The 20,691-nt window shown below is 36.4% G+C and overlaps 2 protein-coding genes across 2 annotated transcripts; one reads left to right on the top strand and one right to left on the bottom strand.

The window, feature by feature from the left end:
- Positions 1–13: 13 nt before the first annotated feature.
- Positions 14–4,990, bottom strand: LOC121237015 (decapping 5-like protein). Its single transcript, XM_041133566.1, has 8 exons — positions 4,723–4,990; positions 3,381–3,481; positions 2,743–2,814; positions 1,755–2,648; positions 952–1,137; positions 692–802; positions 398–570; positions 14–316 (listed from the first exon to the last, which is right to left on the bottom strand). The coding sequence occupies exons 1-7, from the start codon at positions 4,892–4,894 to the stop codon at positions 427–429; spliced, it is 1,680 nt and encodes a 559-aa protein (XP_040989500.1). The 5' UTR covers positions 4,895–4,990; the 3' UTR covers positions 14–316; positions 398–426.
- Positions 4,991–6,860: 1,870 nt separating this feature from the next.
- LOC121237012 (AP-4 complex subunit epsilon) lies at positions 6,861–19,939 on the top strand. The gene is made up of 11 exons (XM_041133564.1): positions 6,861–7,760; positions 8,507–8,692; positions 9,437–9,652; positions 9,767–9,877; positions 10,198–10,395; positions 10,474–10,605; positions 11,351–11,407; positions 11,514–11,630; positions 12,221–12,298; positions 13,138–13,281; positions 18,321–19,939. The coding sequence occupies exons 1-11, from the start codon at positions 7,158–7,160 to the stop codon at positions 19,422–19,424; spliced, it is 2,946 nt and encodes a 981-aa protein (XP_040989498.1). The 5' UTR covers positions 6,861–7,157; the 3' UTR covers positions 19,425–19,939.
- The last annotated feature ends 752 nt before the right edge of the window (positions 19,940–20,691 follow it).

The following is a 20,691-nucleotide window of genomic DNA, read 5'->3' as shown; positions in this document are numbered from 1 at the left end:
ATTTTTAGAATCGTGAGCAATACTATGATGATTTTCCTTTCTATTCATGAATGCAAAAACCACTAAAATATGTGTTACATTAATGGAGGAAACAACAGAGAATAACAGAGCAAAAGAGATTTCATCAGTCTATCCATATGGCAGCATGCCACGAATTTGTTTTTTGATCACATTGCCTAGAAAGATAAAGCTGAAAAAGGCTGGCTCATGGGCAGAAAAAACATGAACCGCCGTAAAGAGTAATCCTGACAAACCGTTACAAGATGAAACCCCAACAACGTTCCCGTCATTTATCCTAGGCTCCATTATCATAAAGCTGAAGGTAAAAAAAGGAGGTGAGTTTGAAAACAAGGTAAAAAAAGTAGTAGATATGTGATGAACTAAAGAAACAATGGACCTGTGAATAATATTGAGCTTCAGATAGAATTAGGAGGGCATGTTCCACCCACCACCCCTTCCACCATAGCCATATCCCCTTCCCCAATTATATGATGCGTGATAATTCTCGCCACGTCCGGCAGCAAAGCCACCATAACCAACATTAGGCCTCTGCTGGAAATTGCCAAATGTCTGCAAAAGTAAAAGAGAGAAAATATGGTGGCATCCATCAACTTTTATTTTTATAGTTGATTTCTCATTTCTCATGGTTTCACTTCATGAAATATTTAAAAAAACACAAAAGTTAACAAACCTCAGTATTCAGCTTGGTTCGTTCAGAGAACCTGTTATGTGCATTCCTAGCTCCCCGGTTGAGTGAATTACATGAAATTGAGTCAAAGAACTCGTCCTTATTATACGCAGGCTGCATGGAGAAGAAATAAAATGTTTTCATTTAAGTAGCACGAGATAGTAGATTATGATAACCACACAACGTAATTTGTCTTGTTTGTCTCAAGTACATATAAAGAATATGAAGATCCGGCTTGTATTTAGCAACATTGCAAGTCCTACCTTAAGATTAGGCACCAGGCCAAGACTCTCTCTGTGCGCCAAGCTTTGATCGGCCGCATAACCTTGTACTACCACTGTTTTATCATTTGCCTTTCCAAGATAACCCCATACTTCATCCTTGTTAAACTTCTCGTTCATGGCAATAAAATCAAACTCTTCAGTGAATTGTGCAGCTGAGTGCTTAGACTGCAGAAGATATCAATAAAAAAATACTCAGATTTTGAGAATTTATAAGAATTTATCTATGCAAAAATGGTCCACACGTGGGAACCAAAGGTGTTTTCTATTTCAAATATCAATCATTCACATTTAGTATAAAAATGTCGAAAGAATGATCTGAAATGAGCGGGAATTGTATAAAACAATGGAAATACAAAGGCCCCATAGAGACATGGATCACACCCCAACCAAGTTGATAGATCTATAATTTTTTTATAGGTAAAATAGAATTTATTAAATCAAGTAAATAGGCGAAGCCCAAGTACTAGGAAATATTCAAAAAGAATACCTACTTACAAGTTAGCAGCTAGAAATAGATACAAGAAAAAGTTGATAGATCTACAATTGACAGATTAGGTTCATTTTCCCAGATGGCATTAATTTTTTGGTTTGATATTTATAATGAATGATGCCTTCATTTCCAGTTTCTTTGTTCTGTTTCATCAACTTGTAAAGGCACCCAAGAAATTAAATACAAGTATAATGAATAGTCGAAACAGCATGCAATGCTAAAGTCAAAACAATTTTTTCAAAAATAGAATAAAAATTTTAAGTCGCCAGCCAAAAAAAACAGGAGAACCTACCTGTTGTGCAGATGTCGGCAATGGCAAAAGAGGTGCTTGAGATACTGAAGTAGAAATTAATGGCAGGGAATTAGATGGTGTCAGTGTTTGAGCACTGAAACCACTCTTATCAGGGTACAGTTTCTGCATGGAAGAAAGCGCATATGGTCTAGACTCTGTTAACTGATCCGAAATTAACAATGATGGACGTGGTGTTAGCAAGGGCCCTGAAGAATCCACCAATGAAGATGGAGGACAAGGCATAGATGAGATAGGAAGAACTGATCTTGGGTCAGAAATAGCTTTACCACCAATTTGAGCTTTACTGGTGTTTATATCTATGCAAGATGAAGCAAAAGAAGATGGAGTTGATCTATGAGCAGTCATGGATGCAGAATGTGGTAAAGATGATTTTATGAAAAAAGAGGATGGGATATCAAGAGAAGCAGAACATTGTATTGGACAAAGAGGGGGTGACAAGTGTGGATGTACAGAAGCAGAAGAAATAGATGAAGATACAGGGCCACCAAATTCTGATGTATTCAGCAGGCTCAGGTTTGTAGATGCCTGAATTTGAGGAGCCTGCAATAAACTCTGCATTGTCGATGGAAATGATCCAGTAGATGGTGGCTGAAAAGATATAGGTTGATGGGGAGCATTGGAAATACTGACTGGTGTTCCACTGTGGCCTTGCCAATACATCTGCATTGAAGAAGATGGGGAACCAGCAATGTCTGAAGTAGGTAAATGATCCAATGGGCCCACCTGGGTTACAGATTGATATGAAGAAGGTGCACCAGGACAGACTCTACTCGTCAAAGCAGGGGTATCTTTCCATTGAGTTGACTCTGTTGAAGTTTTAACCCCAGTTGAAGAGATTGATGAAGAACTTGAATCAATCCCAGAATAGCGTGACTGCAAACATAAAGAAAATCAAATATATGGGTGGATTTTGTTTTTCTGGATGACACTTCAAAACTTGAATTGCTTAATCTCCTGAAAGTAGTACCTGTATGATAGCAGGATCACCGTGAATCTGCTCTTCTGTTTGGGCGGGTGGGGAGGACTGGACTTGCAAGTCCTGAAGAGTATATGTTCAATATAAATTTATACATGTAAAGTGCCAAGCAGAAAATGTAACATTCTCACAATTTTGGGACTTATCAAAACAAGCATTTGGTGAGAATCAGAAAGCATCATCAACTTATTATCAAATGTCCTCAACAATAATACAAAAATAACATGTGTTTTGTAGGGGATATACATACATACACACATATATAGAGTGGGAGAGAGAGAATTCAAAGTTGATGCAAATGCACCCAAAGTAAGTCAGTGTTGTTTTTTGAGGTTATAAGTACTCTCACATCTTGAAAAAGTACGGTGATAACTTTTTCAGCTCAGGCCCAAAACGTTTTCTTCCCTGGTGAGGTATTCTAGTCTGCATCTAACGCCTTTTTCCTATGATGCTCCAGAAAAAAGGATACGTTTTTCCTTTTTTTTTTTTATAAGTGACAAAAAAGGATATGTTTACAGAATGGTTCTCTGTTTCACAAGATTTTTCAAAAGAAGCAACAAATAAATATGTTTCCAGAATAAAAAATAAGGAGGCATGCTGAGAAAGGAAAATAAGTTACTCTCACTTACTTTAATGTCACTTCCTCGGAAAAGAATGTACTCAAACACCTTATCACTTGGTGGAATTTGTGCGCCATCTTTCTTCCGCCCCTCCGTTCCGTAAGACCTAACTGAAAAATCACAGAAGGCAGGACGTTAAAGTGGAAAGATTTCAAGAAAGTGCAACATAGTAGGAGAAAGTTTATCTAAATGGAACAACGGATTTTTTTTTTTTGATAAGTAAATGGAACAACAGATTTTATGCCGTGCTATAAACTATAGACTAAGGAATGCAAGCAAATTTGTGCATATCAGATTAAAACACTGCTGCATCAATATGTATACTAACATTTTTTTATGTTCCTTTTCCAGTAGTGTAAAATGGCAGACTTCACTTAAGAGAACTCCCACAATCGGTGTCTTACTGTTTAGTATTTTTTAAGTCACTTTTCACCTATCTTACTTATCAAAGGAAAGAAGTCAGAACTTTTCTCCTACCCATATTATATTTTTTATTTCTTGAGTATGAAAAAACTACCAAGAATGAGAGGATAACCTCAAGTATGCAGGCAGTACACAAGAGATTACACAAAAAATCACAACCTGAACTTCAATAAATCAAGAAAATCCCGAGTATATTAAATGACTATTTATAGCCATCCAGTTACATAATAATAATGAGAATAAAGGCCTCAGCATTGCACCTTATCATCTGAAGCAATTCCAGAAACCACAAGAAAATAAACCTAAGATTTCTATTATCTTTATTAAATTAAAATTTAATTAAGCAAACCAATAAACCGGAATTATTGTAGCAATACTTTTAAATCACCAGAACTCTATCAAGCAAAAATGACCAAAAACATAGGGTATCTGCATCATAACACGCCAAAACTAGGTATCATTTCTCACAAACGGCTTCGATCATACATTCTCATCTGCACATTAAATAATTGTTTTGCCACATTTACCATGCTTTTGGTCAAGATTTCTCCATATTCGCCTCTAGAAAATCTCATCTATAAGTAAATACAGAACGCATGCACAGATATATGTATATACATTTATGCATGTGTGCATATGCATGAAGCACGCATGAACACATATTTATAGGCCTGTGCATCACAAAAACTAGAAAGCTTATCATGCATTTGAGACAAAGACGCTACAGAAACAAATGAATGACCGATGAAGATTGAGAAATAATATATACAAACGCGACATAACAAATTTAAAACAGATGTAACGAATTAATATAAAAAGTATATATATATATATATATATATATCAAAGTCTCGCGAAATATACTACCAAAAATCAATACATATAATATGCGACCTCCGAAAATGGAGTAGAGGATTAGGTGGCGCACCGTTGTTGAGGCCAATGGTGGAATCGTGGACATTGAGGTGGTAGAGGACGCCCTCGTAGCGAATCTCGGACTTGGAGATCAGGCTTATGAAGCTCCCTATGTATGATGCCCCGCCATTGGAAGAAGAAGAAGAAGAAGAGGGACCTTTTGCCCCCACAGACTCAGTCGCCATAAACACGCGATCAGGGTTCTCTGTCTCTCTCTCTCTCTCGGAACAAAATCTTTCCTTCGGTTCGTGTCGTTTCTATAACTTTCTAAAGTTTCTATTCTTAACTCTGAAGTGTTGTTTTATTACGTATCAGAGAATCTCGTACCTTTAGATTTTTTTTTAATATTACCTTTTAATTACATAAAATAAATAAAAATAAATTTATTCATATTTTGAGTGAAATTTAATTCCTTACTTAATATTTAATATTATTTATGGACAAAAATTAATTATATAAGATTGAAAATTAAAAAATAGAACCATATTCTTAAAAGGCCCACCGCCACCGGCTGTATTTTGGCTTTTGTTTTTCTCCTTTTCTTCTCCCAGAAGGCAAAGATCATTAAAGTATCATTTAATTATACAGATAAAATAAAATTAAATGAAATAAAATTAGATGATAAATTTTTAAATAATAATAATATAATTTATATAAAGTAATAAAATGATTTGAACTCTCATTTATTTTCATAACTTTTCACAACTCATCTCACTTTATTTAATTATTATAAATTTTCTAAATTCTCATACAAAATAAAATAAACAATTTAATATTTTCAAATCTAATAAAAAATATTAAAAAAATATATTCTAATAATATTTTATTTAACTTTCAACTTTTATCTCAACTAATTTGCGAAAACAAATGAGGTAGAATTAAAATTTTTATTTTAGAAAATAAGAGAGAAAAGTTGAACAAAAACTATAAAATTAAAAAATGGTTATAATATAATTTTTGTTTTAAAATTTGAAAAAGTTAATTGCTTTTTAATGTTTTGTATAGAAGATTGAGAAAGTAGTAATAATTAGATGAAAAATTTGAAAATCTGCAATTGAAAATTTTTTATAGTTGAATGGTTTTTGAATATTATGATGAGATAAAATAAAATAAAATGAGATAAGATGATTTGAAAAGTTTGTAAAACTAAACTAGACCTAAGTAAAGATATCATTGAATTGCACTCTTATTTCACAAGTGAGGTGAACTTTGATTTAAAAAACAAACAAGAAGAAAACATTTTTGAAAAATATACTTAATTATTCTAAGTGTTTTTACCTATAAAAAAAAGTCGCGAGTCAATGAAAAATCTATTTGCAAATCACTTCTTGACACACCAAGGTACATGATATAGAAGATGTGAAGGCCTACCCGTCAACTAATAAGATTTTAAATTTTTTGACATTTTAATGGATATCACAGTAAATAATGCATTTATATTCTGAATTAAAAAAACTAATCAGCTAGTATAATAAATATATTACTTTATAGTAATGTTACATATAAATTTAAGACGTATAATATTGTAAGTCCCTTAAAAGACAATATATATATATATATATATATATATATATTTGGTCTATCTTACTATTAGAATAAAATGAAAGTGCAAAATATTACTTTTTATATGAATGATATTTATAGTTTTAAAATGTGTAAGTTTTGCGTTCTCATTTAAAATAAGTAGGTAAATTCGGGACTCACGTGAAAAAATTATTTTTTAATAATAGGTCTCACTTATTTTCAAAATAAGTACGCGGTACTTAAACTATATATAGCTTTACTCTATTTTTTTATAATTTAAAATTTTTTTGTATTAATTTTGATAAATTTTAAGAGTAATGCCAGATACATTTGTGGAGTGTGTAAGCGCCGCACAATCATTTTGAAAAAAAATAAGATTTATTATTAAAAAATTAATTATTTTTTATGTGAATCTCGTAGTTATTTATTTATTTTTTTAAAATTAGGCCGTATTTATAGACTTTAATATTGCAAATATATATTTAAAATTTTAAAGGTAAGGAGAGATGATTTGAAGACACCAACCAACCAAGCGTAATTTTCTATAAAAAAAAAAAAAGGAAAAAGGAAAAAAAAAAAAAAAGAAAAAGAAACATCCCATATGATGAATTGAGGAGGCATTGGCTCCTCCACCAATCCGAACGTCGAACCCGACAACCCCGTATACGTTCATGTTTCGTGCTGCAAACAAACAAACTCTGTCACCGCCACCAGTTTCATTCCTGAAACTATTCTTTCGCCACGTTTTCTCAGTTTCACTCCAAGTCTCCAACACAAAAACTGTTCTGTATCCGTCTCTGTGAGATCTCTTTACACTTTTCCAGATCTAAAACAAGAAGCTCTTTCTTGAATGCTTCCGATTCCGATCCCAGACAAACCCTAACGGAGAGGCTTTGATTGCAAAATTGGGATTTGAATTGCAATATGGAGCAGCTGAAGACGATCGGTAGGGAGCTGGCCATGGGTTCTCAAGGGGGGTTTGGTCAGTCTAAGGAGTTCCTGGACCTGGTGAAGTCCATCGGCGAGGCCCGATCCAAGGCCGAGGAGGACCGCATCGTACTCCACGAGATCGAAACCCTCAAGCGTCGCATCTCCGAACCCGACATTCCCAAGCGCAAGATGAAGGAGTACATCATCCGCCTCGTCTACTTCGAGATGCTCGGCCACGATGCCTCCTTCGGCTACATCCACGCTGTCAAAATGACCCACGACGACACCCTCCTCCTCAAGCGAACCGGTTACCTCGCCGTCACTCTCTTCCTCAACGACGACCACGACCTTATCATCCTTATCGTAAACACTATTCAGAAGGACCTAAGGTCTGACAACTACCTCGTGGTCTGCGCGGCGCTCAATGCGGTCTGCCGGCTGATCAACGAGGAGACCATTCCGGCCGTGCTTCCGCAGGTGGTCGACCTGCTCTCCCACTCCAAGGAGGCCGTCAGGAAGAAAGCCATCATGGCGCTTCACCGATTCTACCAAAAGTCCCCCTCTTCCGTCTCCCACCTCGTCTCTAATTTCCGCAAGGTGGGTACTTGTAACGAAATCGTAAATTTGATTCAGGCAATGGTGAACGCTAATCGTGATCCTGGGTTCTAGGGATAGTGATATCACTGGATCTACTCCGACTATTCGGTTGATTACACAATCTATCTTCGTCCTTGACCGATTAACTAAAGTTGTAAAAATGAGTAATGATTCAGACTAATACCCACAAGCTTAAATAAATAGAAGTAGCAGTTTCTGAATATGAGAACTCAAGTACATGTCAAAAAACAACACGCTTCAAGGATCAGAGGCGAGTATAGGACTCATAAAGCAGGCATTGTGAGATAACGTTCGGGACAAGTTAAACAGGGATCATAATTAATATTGAAATTCCTTAAACTGAGGTGCATGCACTGATTTTTCTCGTCACAGTTTAACTGTAAGAAAGAGCAATAAGAGCTCCCATGTACTCCACAAAAAAGAATAGGGAACTAAAACAACGAGCTTTTTATTTTCTCACTTCATGTAAAAATATGTAAGAAAAAGGAAATAATAAATCGGCAAGTATTGCAATCTGTGTTTAGTAGTAGACGAGAATTTCCGTAAAGTTTCTATGAGGCTTTTCGGTTTTGGTTTCAGCAGGTCTGCCTTGATAGGGTTATTAATTTAGTTTTATACAAATTGCATTTAAGCAATATTATACTTGTCTTTTTCTCCTTATGCTCTGCCTTAGTATCGGAATGTTTTCTTATTTTTTATGGTAATTTTCTTGTCTTCTGTTCCAGAGGCTCTGTGATAATGATCCTGGGGTCATGGGTGCAACTCTTTGCCCTCTTTTTGATCTTATAACCATAGAAGTTCATTCTTATAAGGATTTAGTTGTAAGCTTTGTAAGCATTCTTAAACAAGTAGCAGAACGCAGATTACCAAAGAATTATGATTATCATCAGATGCCAGCTCCATTTATTCAGGTATCTCCTCCTCGCCCTTTCTTTGTTTGTATGTTGCATGCTATTGGCTATTTTATAAGATATAAGCATAAGACACCCAAATCCATCCACTACTTTACTTCCAAAGTTAGTTTAGAGATGTTTGAACACCCAAATCCGTCCACTACTTTACTTCCTAAGTTAGTTTAGAGATGCTTGGGTCTTCTTGTTATAAACTTCATTTGTGGGAGGCTGTGATTTAGATCCATGTTGAATTATAATTTTAAGGTGTTCCAATTGTAGCTTTGAGTAGTCTTTTTGGAGTACAACCTTAGATGTGGCTTGCACTTTTTTTGGTTTGCTACAAATGGTATAAGAGGTTATCCTAACATGCTACAATAGAATGGCTTGAAGAGCTTGTATGGAATTTGAGTGGAAGTGATTGTAACACAGTACATTTATGTGAGGGTGGTAAATGAGATTGCACATTGCCTGGGGGAGAAGTTATTGGCTTTTGTAATGATTCCAAGGAGCTCCAATTATGACCTCAATTGTACTTTTTGGCTACATGCATGAATGACTAATGTTTTACTTGAGTCATTACAAAACGTCATTCTACAATGTATAGGCAATCTCACAATTTAGTAAAATGTGGCCTATAGATTCTATACTCCCTTTACACATGCAGAACCAATTTTTCAAAATGATATAACATTTCCTTAAGTTTTTATTTTATTCTTAAAGTTCACATCTGGTTAATTCAGCCATCATAACTTACTCACGCAGATCAGGTTGCTGAAAATTCTGGCATTGCTGGGAAGTGGTGACAAGCAAGCAAGTGAAAATATGTATACTGTTGTTGGCGACATACTCAGGAAGTGTGATTCATCAAGTAACATAGGAAATGCTGTCCTCTATGAGTGCGTATGCTGTGTGTCTTCTATATATCCCAATCCTAAATTATTAGAAGCTGCCGCTGATGTTATTTCCAGATTTTTGAAGGTATGCCTTGTGCATTGTGTTTTGCACCTTTAAGTTAGCAGATTATTCTCACTGTTATCGCTCTAGCTTCCACCTGGAATCACTCAAGTAATTATAATGTGATCTTGTGGCCAGAGTGACAGTCACAATTTGAAATATATGGGTATTGATTCCCTTGGTCGATTGATAAAGATGAGTCCTGAGATAGCTGAACAACACCAACTCGCTGTGATTGACTGCTTAGAGGTGAGAGATATTGTGCTATTAAATACTGAAACAGATTCTTTTTCTGCCTTTGCATTTCGTTCTTAATGAAGTTGGAGTAGCAGCTTCTGTTATGTTAGCTAAGGGGCAAAGTTTCTTTCGTGGTTTTTTTATAATTTTTAAATCATTTAATTTTCTTCTTGGAGATATATTTTAGCTGAATGAATGGATAAATCTAGGATATGAGGAGGCATGTCTGTATTGCTTCCTGTCCATTTATGCCTTTGTTAGTAATTTGCCTGTATTCTCTTTGCAAACTGTGTATCTTTTATATTAATAGATGTTGGAATGGCTTTATGCAGGACCCAGACGATACTCTGAAGAGAAAAACCTTTGAACTATTGTATAAAATGACCAAGTCCTCCAATGTTGAAGTGATTGTGGACCGAATGATTGATTACATGATAAGCATTAATGATAATCATTACAAAACCTATATAGCATCTCGATGTGTGGAGCTTGCAGAGCAATTTGCACCCAGTAACCATTGGTTTATCCTGGTAATTGTGATGATGCCTTAGCTTTTTAGACTGTCTATGTATGTGTGTGTGTCTTTATATTTGATGTATTCTCCACAGACCATGAATAAAGTATTCGAGCATGCCGGAGATCTGGTGAATGTAAAAGTGGCACACAACTTGATGCGGTTAATTGCAGAGGGATTTGGCGAGGATGATGATGCTGCTGATAGTCAGCTGAGATCGTCTGCTGTATGTTATTTAATCTACAGTATATTTATATTAGATCCATATATAACACCTGTGTGTAAATATTTTGTGTATGTGTGTATATATGTATATCCACGCATACGTAGACATGCGCACTAAATCTTCATGTCATTCAATCACGTGAATTTCTGATTACACAAGAATTTCTGGTCACATAAGATTCAAAAATATAATCCTTGATCATTTTTTTCCATCCATCATCTAATACCCAACTAATGTAACCTAAAGTGGTGTAGAGAGATATAACTAACCTTGGAAATCCGAACTTGTGTTATCAAAGAAAGCAGTTATGACATATAATTCTTTTTTCTCCTTGTATATAATTCACTCGATTATTCCTTAAAAATAAGCTTTGTTGGGTATCGTGTATTATCCATTACTTTACAGTAGATTGCAGTTAAGAGAAATTTTTTTGGTAAGTAGATTGCAGTTACAGAAGTTTTAGGTGTATTAAATTCTTATTTATTCTCTCTCTTTATCTATTAAATTTACAGTCCACAAATAAATTTAATAGACAGGATTTAATGCAAGAATTCACCTTCCCATTTTTTTCGTGTGTGCATCAATAAACTATTAGAAGCTTATTGAATGCAGATTGGAGCTCAAATATGTATATGTAAGTTGGTTCAGCTATGTAGTGCACACCATTTTTTTGATAGATAAATTAAGAATGTAGTGCACACTATTTCTTGTTTTTCATCATTTCTTCTTATCGATGGAAATGCAGGTGGAGTCATATTTGCACATTATCGGGGAGCCAAAGCTTCCGTCTGTATTTCTTCAAGTACACACTGTCTTACTTAGGTTTCATTTTTAATTTGTTCACCTCCATACAAATGTTGCTGAAGAATGCCTTTGTTTATTATCCTAATCTGTAGTTCTGATTATAGGTCATTTGTTGGGTTTTGGGGGAGTATGGAACAGCTGATGGGAAGTATTCTGCTTCTTATATTACTGGGAAATTATGTGATGTGGCAGAGGCATGTTCAAATGATGAAACTGTTAAGGTATTCCTCAGCTTATTCTGTATAGGGAAATTGTTCCCTATTGTCTACTTCTGGTTACTAGGGTTGTGCCCCACTTTGTGCTTTGAATAAAATTTGCCCCATATAAAACGAAAAATTCTGTATAGGGAAACTTAAGTTACCATTGGCTGGCATGTTTTGACTTTATGAAGATTTGTTTTGTTAATTAAGGTTATATTTGTTTTTTTGATGAGTCAATTTCATTAAAAGCGCAAAAGGGTTGCTACCCAGGTACATAGGGTGCATATAGGAGGAACACGCATATTCGACAACAGAGTAGAATCTTTTTTTCTTTTGAGAAATGGAAGCGAGAAATCTTCATTCTTTAGAAAGTGTATTTTTTGAAGAACAAGAATCATATTGTGTTTTGAGTTGTTCAATGCTGCATATAAATTTTAAGCATAAAAAAATGATGGGTATAAGTTTTATGAAGCAATTTGAGAAGGAAAGTGATTGATCCATCTCCAAGTATGCCTTTATTTTATTCTTTTATACAATAACTGTCACCTTCAACATTTTATGTTTTTTTTTTTTCCCTTGAACTGGGCCATGATTTTTTGCTTCCTTTGAAGGCATATGCAGTTACAGCAATCATGAAAATATATGCATTTGAAATAGCAGCGGGAAGAAAATTGGATATGTTACATGAGGTATGTTTTTCAAACAGTTAAGCTTAAAATCAAAGTCTTTCTTCCATCTTAACTGAAATCTATGCTTTTAGCGGTTCTGTACGTCTGCTAACATCTGAATCTAGCTCCTGGCTTGAAGTTTATGTTTGGACTATTTATAGATGATCTTTTAATATTTTTTGTTGATCTTGTTCCTCCTATGATGGAGGGATTGATGCAAACAGTAATCAAAGGCTAAAGAAGCTGATATAAGGAGAACCTCAATCAAGAGAAGCATTTTGTACTTGAAAATAGTCTTCCAATTTATAATTTGATTTGTGACAATATTGATTGCATCAATTACATTCTCAAGATTTGTCCTAAGGACTATAATAAGTATCTTGAACCTCCTCGGCAAGAATACATTTAAGGCATTCGCTAAAATCAATGGTCAGGACATAAAAGTAATGACTGAGAGAGTGAGAGTGAGAGAGAGAGAGAGGGTGCTCCTCTGCTATATGTGCTGGGTCTGAGGTGTTTTCAGGGTCGAACTAAAAATCTTGGTAGAGATTCCTGGAACATCTGGTGAAATGTCCCAAAATGCCTCTCTCTCTGTCTTTCTCATATTTATCTAACTTCTATAATTGTGTGCTTCTGTATAAGATTGTTGTTAGTTGTACATTATGAATCTTAGTTCTTCCTACTGACTTGCACCATATGCTTGAGCATCCTTGCACCTGTCTTTAGGGTTAGAGAATTTGGGATTTTTGTCATACCTTTTCATTATATTCACAAACGTTACTAGAATCTCAGTCTGTTTATTGTGTTCTTATGCTTTTTGGAGGACTTTCTGGACTAATAACTCTTTCATCTTGACATAGTGTCAATCCTTGGTTGAAGAATTATCAGCTTCCCACTCAACAGATTTGCAGCAACGTGCGTATGAATTACAAGCAGTTATTTGCTTAGATGCTCATGCTGTCGAGAATATTATACCATCAGATGCAAGTTGTGAAGATGTAGAGGTAAACTTTTTTTTTTTTTTTTTTTTTTTATCTGTAAATAATAATTTTATTGATGATAGAAAATAGTCAATAGTCAAGTACACGGAGCATATGTGAAGAGTCTGAAGATGTAGAGGTAATTGCAGAACTGTATTAATTTCAAATCTTATGCAGGGGTCTAGCCTTTTAATTGCTTCTTCTTTGATAGTCTTAAAAAATTATTTATCTATTGATCTTTAAGTGTTTTTTCTCATAATGCATTTTCTATTTTAGGTTCCTCTTGTTTCTATTTTTTGATTTCTTTATGTTTTTAGGTAAAATAAGATTTTATTAAATCAAGTAAATAGGCGAAGCCAAGTACACAAGAATTTCTTTTTTTTTTATAAGAAAATTTTAACAAAGTACACAAGAATTTTAACAAAGTAGAATTATACATAGAGTATGTTATTATTTTGAGTTCTTATTGTTTAATATCCTTGTGACTGAGCATTCAAGCCATGTTTCAGATGTTGTGATCTTATGATATAATGCTGTAAGCTACTGGCATGGAACCATTAAGAATGTACACTATATGTAAGATCCCATCAAGGCCAAATTTATTTGGGATAGTATCATCATGAAGATGGTACAATGGTTGGCTAGATGGCAGGGTGATCTCAGGCCAAAGTTCACAAGAACTGTTCGGCTCCAAGTCAGAAACTTACTCCGATAATGGCAGGGTGATATCATTTGTTTGCAAGAGAACAAGCTAGAACTAACTACAAGGCAAATAATTCATAGTTTGTGGAGAGGGCATCATGTTGGGTGGTCATATCTACCTTCTAAAGGTGCATCGGGTGGTGTTCTTATCATGTTCGATAAAAGGGTGGTGGAAAGAGTAGAGGGATGTGTGGGTGAATTCACTGTCGCGTTCTCCTTTGTAAATATAGAAGATGGGTTCCGATGGGCATTTACAGGAGTCTACGGCCCTAATATTGACTTGGAAAGAAGATTAATGTGGGAAGAATTGGCGGGACTCCTTAGTTGGTGGGAGCTACCAAGTTGTATAGGGTGAGACTTCAATGTACCTCGTTTCCCGAGTGAATAGTCAGGTACACCCCACATCACTCCCGCTATGAGGGAATTCTCTGACGTCATTTCAAAATAGGCGCTTATGGATATCCCACTAACGGGAGGCTCGTATACTTGGTCCAACACTCAAGAACTCCCATCTTGGTCAAGAATTGATAAATTTTTGTTACTTCCAGAATGGGAGTTACATTTTCCTGATGTAACTCAAAGACGACTACCTAGAGTGTGTTCTGACCATTTCCCTATCCTTTTGGACTGTGGAGGCATCCAAGGAGGCAGGATGTATTTTAAATTCGAAAATATGTGGCTTAAATCTGACGGTTTTGTAGACAGGGTTGGGCAATGGTGGTCCTTGTATGAGTTCCAAGGATCTCCAAGCTTCATTCTGGCAAGAAAACTAAGGTCTCGTTCACTTTCACAAAACTTTTCATCTCATCTCATCTCATCTCATCTAATCTAATCATTACAATTTTCCTAAATTTCTACACAAAATAAAATAAACAATTCAACTTTTTCAAATCTCAAAACAAAAATAATATCAAAATATATATTTTAACAATATCTTATGTAACTTTCAACTTTTATCTCAACTCATCTCATCTTATCTCATTTGCGAAAACAAACGAGACCTAAAAGCATTGAAACACGACTTGTAGTTATGGGATGAACAAGTGTTTGGCAATATACTATTATAGCGACGTTCCCTTATGGAGGAGTTATAGGGTTTGGAGGGTGTGGAGGAGGCAAGAATTCTCACTAAAGCTGAAAAAGCTCGCAAGAGTCAGGTAGTTACAGATCTCGAATGAACATTATTGATGGAAGAGATCTCTTGGAGACAGAAATCTAGGGCTTTATGGCTTAAGGAGGGAGATAGATGCACAAAGTTCTTTCACAGGGTGGCTAATTCGTGTAAGAGGAACAACGCTATAGATATATTAATGGTTGATGGAGTAGTTTTTTTGGATCAACCAAGTATTAAGGATCACATGGTATAGTACTACGAACATCTCCTATCTGAACAACAACCATGGAGACCATTAGCAGATGGGTTGACTTTCTCAACTTTAGATCAATAGTGTGCCGGGTGGTTGGAGAGGCCCTTTGAAGAAGAAGACGTATGCAAAGTCATTCGTGGCATGGCTAGTGATAAGGCCTTAGGCCCTGATGGTTTTACCATGGGTTTCTTTCAAACTTGTTGGGAAGTGATCAAGGGTGACCTTATACAGGTATTTCAAGAGTTCCATTATTATGCTAACTTTGAAAAAAGTCTCAATGCTACCTTCTTAGCACTCATACCAAAAAAGGTGGGGTCAGTGGATGTTAGTGACTATCGTCCTATTAGCCTTGTGACTGGGGTCTATAAGATTCTTTCCAAAGTGCTAGCAAACCGACTGAGTACGGTGATGGAGATGTTAATCTCGAAGCCACAAAACGCATTTGTCAAAGGTAGGCAAATCCTAGACTCGGTTCTAATTGCAAATGAAGTGTTGGATGGACGTCTCAAATCTCAGGAACTTGGGTTAATTTGCAAACTAGACATGGAAAAAGCCTATGATCATGTTAATTGGAAATTTCTGCTTTATTTACTTGCAAGATGCGGTTTTGGAGATAGATGAATGAAATAGATAGAGTTTTGTATCTTAACAGTCCTCTTCTCTATCTTGGTGAATGGCTCACCAACGGGCTTTTTTGACTCTCGTGGATTGAGACAGAGAGATCCGCTCTCTCCCCTACTTTTCCTATTCGTCATGGTAGCCCTAAGTAAGATGATTGTAGGTCTTGTGAAAGGTGATTTTCTATATGGTTTATCGATGGGGAATGGTAACTTTGATTCTCTTAATATTTCTCATTTGCTGTTTGCTGATGACACTCATATTTTGTGGAGCAAATCTCGGGCATATCCAATCTTCGAGGGCCCTACTTCTTTGTTTTGAAGCCGTTTCGGGTTTGAAAGTTAATCTTTCAAAGTCTGAAATGGTGCCGGTGGGGAATGTTCCCGAAGCAGCGGCTCTAGCCTCTCTCTTGGAATGTAAGGTATCTTTTTTACCTCTTTAGTATCTTGGATTACCATTGGGTGCTTCCTTCAAATCAAAACAGATTTGGAATCCTATGATTGAGAAGGTGGAGTGTAGGTTGGCATCTTGGAAGATGTTGTATTTATCGAAAGGTGGTAGGCTCACATTGACTAAAAGTACTCTCTCTAACCTCCCCACCTATTTTTTGTCTCTGTTCCCTTTCCCAGCAAAGATTGCCAACCATATTGAGAAGCTACGACGCGATTTCTTGTGGAGTGGTTTGGGGGACGAGTCAAGTTCCATCTGGTCAATTGGACCATGGTGTGCATTCCATTTTCTGGGGGTGAATTGGATATTCCTAAATTGACAAAGTTCAACCAAGCCTTATTGGGTAAATGGTTATGGCGGTACCAACAAGAAAGGGGGGCCTTGTGGAAGTCTGCCATTGATGCACAGGTTGGGGAAGCATGGGATGGTTGGTGCTCGAATGAGGTATGCGGCTCACATGGGATAGGTTTGTGGAAAAACATTAGGAAGGGTTGGGAGACTTTCAGGAGACATACACATATTGTTGTGGGCGATGGCTCTCGCGTCAGATTTTGGCATGATAAATGTGTGGTGAACGTAGTCTCAAAGACACCTTCCCTGCCATATTTGAGTTAGCATGAGTAAAGGATGCAGCGATAGCGGACATTTTGGCTTTTTCTAGTGGGGGACTCAATGGAATGTGGACTTCACTAGGGCAGCCCAAGATTGGGAGTTGGAGGTTATTTCAGACTTCTATGCGTCTCTATATTCCGTACGTATGACCGAGGGCAATATGTATAGGATGTTTTAGAGCCCTTCCAAGAAAGGTAAATTCACGATCAGATCATTTCACAAAGTTTTATTGAACCCAGGCAGGCTCACATTCCCATGGAAGAGCATCTGGCAGACCAAAGCTCCTTTAAAAGCAGCTTTTTTTGTTTGTACAGCAGCTTTGGACAAAATTCTCACCACAGATAACCTAAGGAGATGTCGATTAATGGTATTGGATTGGTGTTACATGTGTAAGAAAGATGGTAAATCAGTTGATCATCTGTTTTTACATTGCGAGGTGGCTAGGACCATGCGGGCTGAATTTTTTACAGGACTTGGTTTTATCATGGGTCATGCCCGGCAGATTGGTGGACTTTCTAGCATGCTGGAGAGGCCTTCGAGGAAATTCACAAGTTGCAACAATATGGAAAATGGTCCCCATATGTATGTGTTGGTGTATTTGGCGGGAGCGAAGTGATAGAAGCTTCGAAAACCAAGAGAGAACAATGGAGGAGCCGAAAGTTTTTTTCTTTAAAACATTGTTTTCTTGGGTGGAGGCTATTGGACTTAATGTCCATGACTTTCTTCTTTCAGTTATAAATTATAGCTAGGTATTTCTCATGTATACTCCCTGCGTACTTGGGCTTTGCCTATTATTATGAATAAAACTTCTTGATTACTTATAAAAAAATAAAAACAAAAGCAATGGTTGGCTAGATGGAAGTGTATATACTTTGTCCAACTTACCCCCTTACCATAAGATAAAAGACTTCAGGGTTTGCTAGTGCTATGGTCTGTTTCTCATTTCTGGTATGGCACGTTTAAGATTAAACTGTGGTTCAAGTATGTTCATACTATTAGATTTGAATAAAAAAACTTTTGAGAGATACGCTCTGAGTTCTCGGTAGTCAGATGAACTAGTTTTCTTAAGGTGGAGGGTACTGAAGTGGCAATTTTCTTGGTGGAAATGACTCTACAAATATCTGAGCGATTAAATGGTAGTTGAATGGTAGGCTGAAACTCGTGTTCCTGCATATGGCGGTGCATCCAAGCATCTTTATGTAGCATCTTGGCTGGTTTTGGCAGACTTGTGATATTTGCCGCTTGATCAATCCGTTTTAATGTTATAGACATTATTCAATGCTCACTCCTAATGTCTCTGAATTCTCCTTGCAGATAGATAAAAACCTCTCGTTCCTAAACAGTTATGTCCAACAGTCACTGGAAAATGGTGCTCAGCCCTACATTCCTGAGACTGAGCGCTCTGGCATGTCGGATACCATCAACTTCAGAAGCCAAGACCAGCCTGAAGCTTCGATGCATGGTCTTAGGTTTGAGGCATATGAGCTTCCAAAGCCCCCAGTGCCATCAAGAATACATACTGCTTCACTTGAGCCCTCAACTGAACTTGTTCCAGTATCTGAGCCAGCTTATTCTAGGGACACCCACCAGGTTGCTACTGTGCCATCTGTATCAGATGCAGGGTCATCAGAATTGAAGCTAAGACTTGATGGTGTTCAGAAAAAGTGGGGTAGACCAGCATACTCCTCTTCTGCGCCATCTACCTCAAGTTCTACTTCCCAGAATACAGTGAATGGGGTCACTCAAGTAGATGCTGAAGGCAGTGTAATTTCAAAAGCACACAAAACTAATGATTCGAGGAAACCACGAGTTGAGATTTCTCCAGAAAAGCAGAAGCTTGCAGCTTCATTGTTTGGGGGATCATCTCAAACTGAGAAGAGGCCTACTTCGGCTAGCCATAAGGTCACTAAGGCAGGTAGCCATGCTGCAGGGAAGTCTCAGGCACCAAAGTCAGCAGTTGTATCCAATCAAGTGACAGTGGAGAAGACAATTCATCGACCTCCTCCGGACTTGCTTGACTTGGGTGAACCAGCTGTTCCAAGTACTACTCCATCTGTGGATCCATTCAAGCAGTTAGAAGGGCTTCTTGACCCAACTCAAGTTAGTTCGACAGAAAATCATGGTGCAGTTGGTGCTACTGAATCACCTGATATTATTGCACTATATGGAAAGACACCTGCTAGTGGGCATAGCAGCAGTGTTGCAATTTCTTTGCCAACCAATGGGGACGGTGTCAATTTCACAGCTGGGTTATTAGATGCAACTCTCAGCACCACTCATGCAGGCACCACACTTCCAACACAATCTATAAAGGGACTGAATGCTAAAGATTCCTTGGAAAAGGATGCACTCGTGAGGCAGATGGGTGTGACTCCATCAAGTCAAAATCCTAACTTGTTCAGAGATTTGCTAAGTTAAAATTGTTCAGACTGCAGCTTCTAAATCAGGTTTATGATATGGATATATTTCCAGAGCAGCTTTCTGTTTGATTGGTGATATTTCAATGATGCAATTAGCGAAACTAGCCGAGTGGCTAGAGAATGAGAATGGAGTAATTTAACCTCCAGAATCAGCAAGTTCAGGTACCTTTTGATAAGAACAGGACCTTAGCTGGGACCGGGTTTTAACCCTATGAGCAGCATATATCAAATTTGGTGCTTTTTCCTGAATGCTTGTGTTAGGCATGCTGGTTATGGAGCAATCCCGTGGCAAAACAATTCTCCTGTGCAAATTTGTATTTCCTTTGCTCCGCATGGCATTTGAGTTACCTTGTAATAATAAACACATGTATAAGCGATTTGTCTTTTTTAATTTTTTACCCTTCATTTGTAACATTTTTCCTTGGTGTCCATTTGGATCTCCAACAATGAGAAGCCTCGTTTGAATCGTACAATGGTCGACATATAATAATTCGTGTGGGTTGAGCTCTGCAACAGCCACTTGCCCTTTATTTTTTTATTTTTTGTTTTTGTATCGTAATTAAAAGCTTCATTGGATTTTGCCTTTTGCCTTGTAAGATTTGTTTTTCTATATTGTTTGAACACACCAGTTAACTGATTGCAACTGTTATTGCAAATGAGGGTATTTGACACAGAGCCCTAGAACTTTTTAAGTTCAACTGTTCTTGCAAATGATGATGTCCAATGCAATGAAACCAAATCAAATGTTTCTGCCCTTTTCGTTTGATTTTTAATTCAAATAGTTGGAAAACTTGGTCGAGCAGGAGATGAGATGATATGTTTTGTTGAAAGTTCAATAAAATATTATTATAATATTATTTTGATTTTGAGATTTAGAAAAATTGAATTGTTTATTATATTTTGTGTAAAAATTTAAAAAAATTATAATAATTATATGAGATGAAATGAAATGGTTTGGTTTTGTGTAACCAAACCAGCCAAATTGAAAGACATAGGCTTAGGGTTCATTTGAACACTTAGAATATTTTAGAATAAACGTGAATAGTAGTGAGATGGTTTGTGAATTATAATGAAATGATTTGAGTTAAGATATTTTATTGTATTTTGAAAAATGAGAAAAAAAACTAAATAAAAATATTATAAACATTTTTTTCATATTATTTTTATTTTGAAATTTAAAAATGTTGTATTATTTTTTTGTTTTTTATTTAGAAGTTTGGGAAAATTATATTTAGTTTTGTGTTTGGATAGATGAAAAAATTAAA

The sequence above is a fragment of the Juglans microcarpa x Juglans regia genome, chromosome 6S, assembly GCF_004785595.1.
Source record: "Juglans microcarpa x Juglans regia isolate MS1-56 chromosome 6S, Jm3101_v1.0, whole genome shotgun sequence".
Taxonomy (NCBI): Eukaryota; Viridiplantae; Streptophyta; class Magnoliopsida; order Fagales; family Juglandaceae; genus Juglans; species Juglans microcarpa x Juglans regia.
This window is presented reverse-complemented; position numbering and strand designations above follow the sequence as displayed.